The sequence below is a fragment of the Brassica oleracea genome, chromosome C5 (assembly GCF_000695525.1).
Source record: "Brassica oleracea var. oleracea cultivar TO1000 chromosome C5, BOL, whole genome shotgun sequence".
NCBI classification, from domain to species: Eukaryota; Viridiplantae; Streptophyta; class Magnoliopsida; order Brassicales; family Brassicaceae; genus Brassica; species Brassica oleracea.
This window is the reverse complement of record NC_027752.1, coordinates 33,921,154-33,927,952: the sequence shown is the minus strand read 5'-3', so window position 1 is coordinate 33,927,952 and position 6,799 is coordinate 33,921,154. Positions and strand designations below refer to the sequence as shown.

The 6,799-nt window shown below is 33.7% G+C and overlaps 2 protein-coding genes across 2 annotated transcripts; both read right to left on the bottom strand.

Annotated features, from left to right (window-relative positions):
• Nucleotides 1-301, bottom strand: LOC106293517 (the record flags this gene model as incomplete). The annotated part of the gene is given in 2 exon segments (XM_013729196.1): nucleotides 1-62; nucleotides 137-301. Coding segments are annotated over 2 exon segments (191 nt in total), but the record flags the coding sequence as incomplete, so codon positions are not given.
• Nucleotides 302-1,906: 1,605 nt separating this feature from the next.
• LOC106292887 (glycine-rich cell wall structural protein) lies at nucleotides 1,907-2,686 on the bottom strand. Its single transcript, XM_013728555.1, has one exon. The coding sequence runs from the start codon at nucleotides 2,629-2,631 to the stop codon at nucleotides 2,080-2,082; it is 552 nt and encodes a 183-aa protein (XP_013584009.1). The 5' UTR covers nucleotides 2,632-2,686; the 3' UTR covers nucleotides 1,907-2,079.
• Nucleotides 2,687-6,799: the final 4,113 nt, after the last annotated feature.

Sequence of the window (6,799 nt, the reverse complement as noted above, 5' to 3'; positions counted from 1 at the left end):
ACCACTTTTCCACCTTCCTCGTGTATCAATTTGGCTGCCCATGTTCCAACATTCCCAAAACCCTGTCACAAACCAACCAAATCTCTCAACACTCAGATAAACACAACATAAAGCTTTAGAGGTGAGGTAGCTTTACTTGAACTACAAATGTCAACCCCCTAATCGATTTTCCGTATTCAGCAAGAAGAGCTTCAGTGGCATAGACGACACCATGTTCGGATGTTCCGCCGTATGGAATGTCAGCTACATCCATCTTCCAATTCATGAGCTAAACTAGTGCATTGACTTCATCGAGATCAACCTTACAAAACCAAAAGTTCAAAACTTTGAGATGCTAAGAATCTCAAGATCCACGGAGATGATTGAAAGAGAGAGTAACCTCGGGGTGATATCTAATTCCTCCTTTCATGGGTCCACGAGCATTGTCGGGTTGAACCGTAAACCCGACGTAGGCAACAAGAGTTCATCGCCCTTGGGGATCCTGCACTTCACCTAAATCACAAAGTCAAGATTAGTACAGGAAACAGATACGAGAAGGAAAAAAAAAACAGAGAGCTTGAGATCAAGGTCAACCCTTTGTGGAGATGGAAATTTGGTTTCTTTGTGAAGATGAGATGATGCGAAAAAAGGATTTCAATCTCTTTGTTGGCAGCAGAGAAAAAGGAGAGAGAAGAAGAGACAATTTTTTTTTGAGAGATTGATGAAGACGAGGATGAGGAAGAGAACACGTGTTAAGGGGAGGAAGGTACCCGGATTAGATCCGATTGAGCTCGGATCGAATGGGTTAACTTAGGTTGGATCTGTAGATAAGCAAATTCATTAAGGGTATTTTTGTAGTTAGCCATGTTTTCAATTTAAAAATAAATGAAAAGAATTGATATATTATAAGTTGGTATTTAAGAAATTTTCAGAGAGTTTGTAGGGTGTATTAGAATATTGTCCATTTTAATATCGATCGACTGTGATTCATAAGTATCAGAAAAATATGAGTTGTTGCTATTTAATGTTCTTTCGTTTTCAGATATATACTTATTGTACTTTTTTCCATTTCCAGTTCCTTTGTGAGTTGTCGGACATTAGACCATGATTAACGGAAAGTTCTTATGATGAGATTCTTAGCGGAATATAAAAACCCGTTTTTTAACTTTTAACTAAAAAAGCTAAGAACCGGTTCTTAAATATCTTATTTAAGAGCCAGTTCTTAGCTTTTTTAATTAAAAATTAAGAGACATGTTCTTATATTCCGTTAAAAATTCATCATAAGAACCTCCCATTAATCATGCTTTTAGTATCAGCAGTTCTAACAACCGTTTCTAGCTTGCGTTTTTAAAACAAAAAAATATTAAAATAATGAAAAAGAACAAAAAAAGAGTAGATTGTATTCTTAAAGTGGAGCTTTGAAAAACCGCTTCTGATCTTCATGTGTCATTTGGCAACTTCTGATTGGTTTATTTTTCTAAGAAGAAATTAATTTTAATTCCAAAACTACACATGATTAAATTATTATTATTTTTGATATTAGAACCTGTTTTAAAATACTTGCCGATGGGGTTGCCCTAAGTAGGTTTGCCATTTCCGTGTATTTTAGCTTCATCTATATATATAAGTCCATGTCGAAATTTATTTATTTGCTGGAGTTCATATCAGATATAACTACGAGTATGTCTGAGTATGTCGGAATAGGATGATTAGACATTATCCCACACATTTTTTTACTACGGCAAGGTTTTGGAGAAAAGGAGGTTTTAGTTATTGTCGTGCCTCGTTGTCACATTGTTAATGTTACATCTATTTTGTTTAGGGTTTTATAAGTTAATTTTTTCACTTTGTGCATTGACAAATAGCCGATTGAAATAAATGATCAAAGAAACCATTGAATAAGGCTAGTATACTATAGCTCGATAAATTATTATTTTAACTAATTCGTTTATTTCTTAAGAGCTCGATAATAATGACAACGTAATGACACAAAATGATGGAATGAATGACTTAATTTAGTTGAAATCGTTTTTTAGTGTTTTTTGTAATACGTTGCCATGCATTGCACTCCATCCTTTAACGTTACACATATAGATCTCATCATGGAAGTCCACTGGCGCCGTAACCACCACCAGCACCCGCTCCACCACCGAATCCACCACCTGCTCCTCCTCCAAATCCACCACCGGCTCCACCTCCACCTCCGAGTCCACCTCCACCACCAGCTCCACCTCCAAATCCACCACCAGCACCTCCACCAGCACCACCTCCAGCTCCTCCGCCAAATCCTCCTCCTGCTCCACCACCAGCTCCTCCACCTAAACCACCGCCACCTCCAGCTCCTCCACCTAAACCACCACCGCCTCCAGCTCCTCCACCTAAACCGCCACCAGCTCCTCCGCCAAGGCCGCCTCCTCCGCCAAGACCACCTCCTCCACCAAGGCCGCTTCCTCCACCAAGGCCGCCTCCTCCACCAAGGCCGCCTCCTCCTCCAAGGCCACCGCCTCCACCAAGACCACCGCCTGGATGGTGGAAGAACGTCTTTTGATCCTCGAGACCACTCTTAAGCTTCCTGTTAGGGACACTAGCAAATGAAGTGAGAGCTAAAGAACCGACAAGTAAGGCAACAAGAAGCATTGACTTGGAAGCCATTTTGAACTTTGTGTTTTGTGTATGTGATGATGAGGAACTCTATCCGCTGAATAGGCCTTTATATAGATCATGTAGCTAGAGATGAAGAATTTAAAAATTAAATAAAAGGTGAGAATAGTAAAGATTTAGAGTGAATAATGATCATCATTAATTCATCTGCCCATCTAATTCATGTTGGCAAATTTAATGCAATCCCTAACTACCAAATCTTGACTAACTAGTCACTCACCCACATGTAGTAGACCCCTTCTTCAGTCTTTGTGCTAGTACTACTTAACACCATGGTACTAACTTTCTTGCCTTTCACATATAAATTTGTCTATAGGGTTCTTTGATGCGTCCGAGTTTTTAATTATTCTATGTTCAGAGTTATTAAATGTCTTCTTAACATGTTTATTATATTTGGTAGTATCCATATTATACATGTGTTTATACATTGTAATCTTGACGGTATTTCTTTTGGGGAATTTGCCAAATATGACCGAAAACTTGATTCTAACTCCAAAACTATCTCAAATTTGAATGAAATGCAAAAATAACTCAAAAGGCTAGTGAAATTACAACCGGTTCTTTATGACCAAACAAAAAACCATAATTCATTTTTATGAATATAACTCCGTAAAGTCTTCTGAGATTTTGCAAGTCTTCGGAGATTCTGTAAGTCTTCAGAGATTCTGTAAGTCTTCTCGTATAGCAGATCTTAAACTTTTTTTTTATAAATTTTGTAAAAAATATTTTGATAGGGAAAAAAATTGAAATCATATAAATATAAACAGTTGTAAGTGATATAAATTAAAATATAATAAATTTGAATTATTTTCAATATAGATGAGTGAAAGTAGTGAGTCATGATATTTCTTGGTTTAGGATTTGATAACATATGTTGTAGTATTGTATGTATTCTTGGGTTAGATTTTGGAAGCTTAACATTTTTTTTGAAAAATTAAATTTTGACATATATGTGTTTAGTTTTGTGTATATTAAACACTTTTTATTTTCAATGAAGTGTTTGTTTCTATTTAATTAGTTATTTGAGTTTAAGATTTATATTTAGGGTCTAGACGACTTCCAGGAAGTATTATGGTGATTAGTATTTTATCACTTAGAAGACTTTCAGGGAAGTCTTCTAACTCCCGCTAAAAATATTTTAGTTTCTAGAAGATTTTCAAGTAAGTCTTCTAGGCTGTTTTCTATTAGAAGACTTAATTCAAAGTCTTCTGAATCGAGAAACTTTAACCTTGTTGGAATTTTATATCCCTTTATAAAGAAAATTACACATTTTATTTCTTCCTCTTAAATGACTGCAACAAAAATGTAATGTTTCTCATTCTAAAACCCTCCAACCTCTCTCTAATCCCTTTGAACTTAAAAACACCAAACTTTATACCAATTTATAGTTATTTCATGTCTTCTCACTGATTTATGTTGTTTTTGCAGGTTTTTCATTACATGGTTCTCATCTTCCACTCCTTTAAAGGTAGATCTATAAATCATATTTTCTTATTTGGTAACCTATTGTTGCTTAAAGCTCTTATATTTTGAAAACTCTTTTGGTTGTTTTAAGCTCTTACCTTATTTTTGAAGTTTTTCTATGTTTTGAAGCCATTTGAATGCTTTTGGATATGCTGATTTTTCAGATCTGAGACAGATGTGAAAGTCTTCTAACATTTAATGCACTAGAAAACTTCCTGAAAGTCTTCTGGATGACTTCTTGCGGAGTCTTCTCTCATGTCTCTTCTTTTTTTGTAATTACTAATATTTTGTTTTCTTTTATAAAAGATATCGAATATGAAACAACACAATCATATTGGTTGGTGAACCTAGAGGTTCACCCTAGGGGGTGAACCCAAGAATAAGCCAAGTTTATATGTCTAGTTTTTCTTCGTTTGGTAACATCTGGTTGCTTAAAACTCTTATCTTTTTCGTAATTTATCTTTTTTTTTTGTAAACACCAAACTTTATATCAATTTATCATTTTTTTTATCTCATGTCATTCTCACTAATTCATCTTGTTTTGTTGATTTTTCATTATATGGTTCTTATCTTCCACTCCTTTAATGGTAGATCTATAAATCATATTAGTCTTATTTGGTAACCTCTTGTTGCGTAAAGCTCTTACTTTTTGAAAATTCTTTTGGTTGTTTTAAGCTCTTATCTTATTTTTGAATTTTTTCTATGTTTTGAAGCTATTCAAATGCTTTTGGATATGCAGGTTTTTCAGATCTAAGACAGACTTGGAAGACTTTCAGGGGAGTCTTTTTTCAGTCTTTTAACATTTAATACACTAGATGACTTTCTGGAAGTCTTCTCCCATGTCAAATGGAGTTTAAACTTGTCTTTGTAGAGGAATGAACTATAATAATTTTGTTTATGGTCAGTTTTGTAATTTGTATTTGTAGTTGTGAATTCTTTTGTAAATTTGAAAAAATATTAATGAAAAAATTTGGTAAATATGTTCATGTCTACAATATTAATTATCTTGCCAAAAATACTTGACACTATTGAAATTATTGATACAACTTCAATAGCAAATAACACAAAAAATAAGTCAAATTTACTACAACTAATAGAGAAAACTTCTCAAGAAAACTTAGTCAAATTCACAAAAAATCAAACATTACATTAGTTCAAACCTATAACAGTTTCACTAGAAGTTTTCTGGGAAGTCTTCCGGAAGACTTTTCAGAAGACCTAAATTTCAAGTGGAAAATTTAAATATAAGGGGAAAATTTAAGAGGAAAATTAAAATTTAAGCGGAAAACTCAAATTTTAAGTGAAAATTAAAATTTCAAATGTCATGAAAGTTAAAAAGTATATCTTATAATCTAAGAAGACACATTAAACCATATGATTTGATATTCTTGAAGTTACTTAACACTTTTGAAAGCTAAAAAATATATATCTTAAAGTTGAAAATACAAGTTTTACTAAAATTAATGTAGAAGACTTATGGGGAAATCTTCTTTCATTAGCTAGAAACATTAATAAGCATGAATATTGTTAACCTCATAATTATCACCAATTAAGTTATGAATTTCATTCAGGAGCCCCAATATTGACTAATATACATGAATTAACAAGAAAATGTTTAAAAGTCTTTATAGTTTTAGAGAAAATGAAATTTTATTAAACATTAACGTAGACGACTTCCACATAAGTCTTTTGGTCCATGCATAGGTTAGTTTGCAATTGACTTTATGTGTCAAAATTTTGATTTTTCCTAGATGACTTACATGGAAGTCATCTAGGATAAACATGTTAGTTTTGCATTTGACCGGATTGTGTCAGAAATTTGATTTTTCCTAGACGACTTACACAGAAGTCATCCAATAGAAAAATAAAATTTAAATATTTTTTTTATACAACTTTCATGTAAGTCGTTTCAGGTTACTTTTACAATTGAAAAATAAACTTAAATATTTTATTTTATCCGGACGACCATTTTATTTTATCTGGACGACTTCTATGTAAGTCTTCCAGCAGACGACTCACATGTAAGTCTTCTGTAATAACCAATGTTTGACCAGAATCTCGGAATAAAATCCTAGAAGACTTCCATGTCAATCGTCCACCGGAAGACTGACATGGAAATCGTCCAGATAAAATTAAATATTTAAATTTTATTTTTCAATTGCAAAAGTAACCTGAAACGACTTATTTGGAAGTCATCTAGTAAAAATTAAATATTTTATTTTTACTTTTCTCTTGGATGACTTCCGTGTAAGTCGTCTAGGTAAAGTTACATTTCTGACACAATCCGGTGAGATGCAAAACTAATTTGTTTATCCTAGACGACTTACCGGAAAGTCTTCTCTATTTTTTTTAAGCAAAGAAAAACGGAAGACTTCGAGAGAAGTCGTCTTTAAAAGACACACATAAAGTCAGTTGTGAAACTAACCTATGCATTGACTAGAAGACTGAAATGGACTTTTCAAGGGTCCTAATTCAAATCATGTAGTATTTAAGATGTCAATCTATTTCTAAGTATTTTGATGCAAAGAGAAAGCAAGTTCAAACTTAATCTAAGTGCATTCAGTTCAATGAAGTGGTTTGATTAAGGCCATGTTCGTTTAAGTGTCGCGCGACCTGCGACCTGCGACTAAGATTACGTTCGTTTACGTGTCGCGCGACTTGCGACTTGCGACCTGCGACTAAACCTGCGACCTGC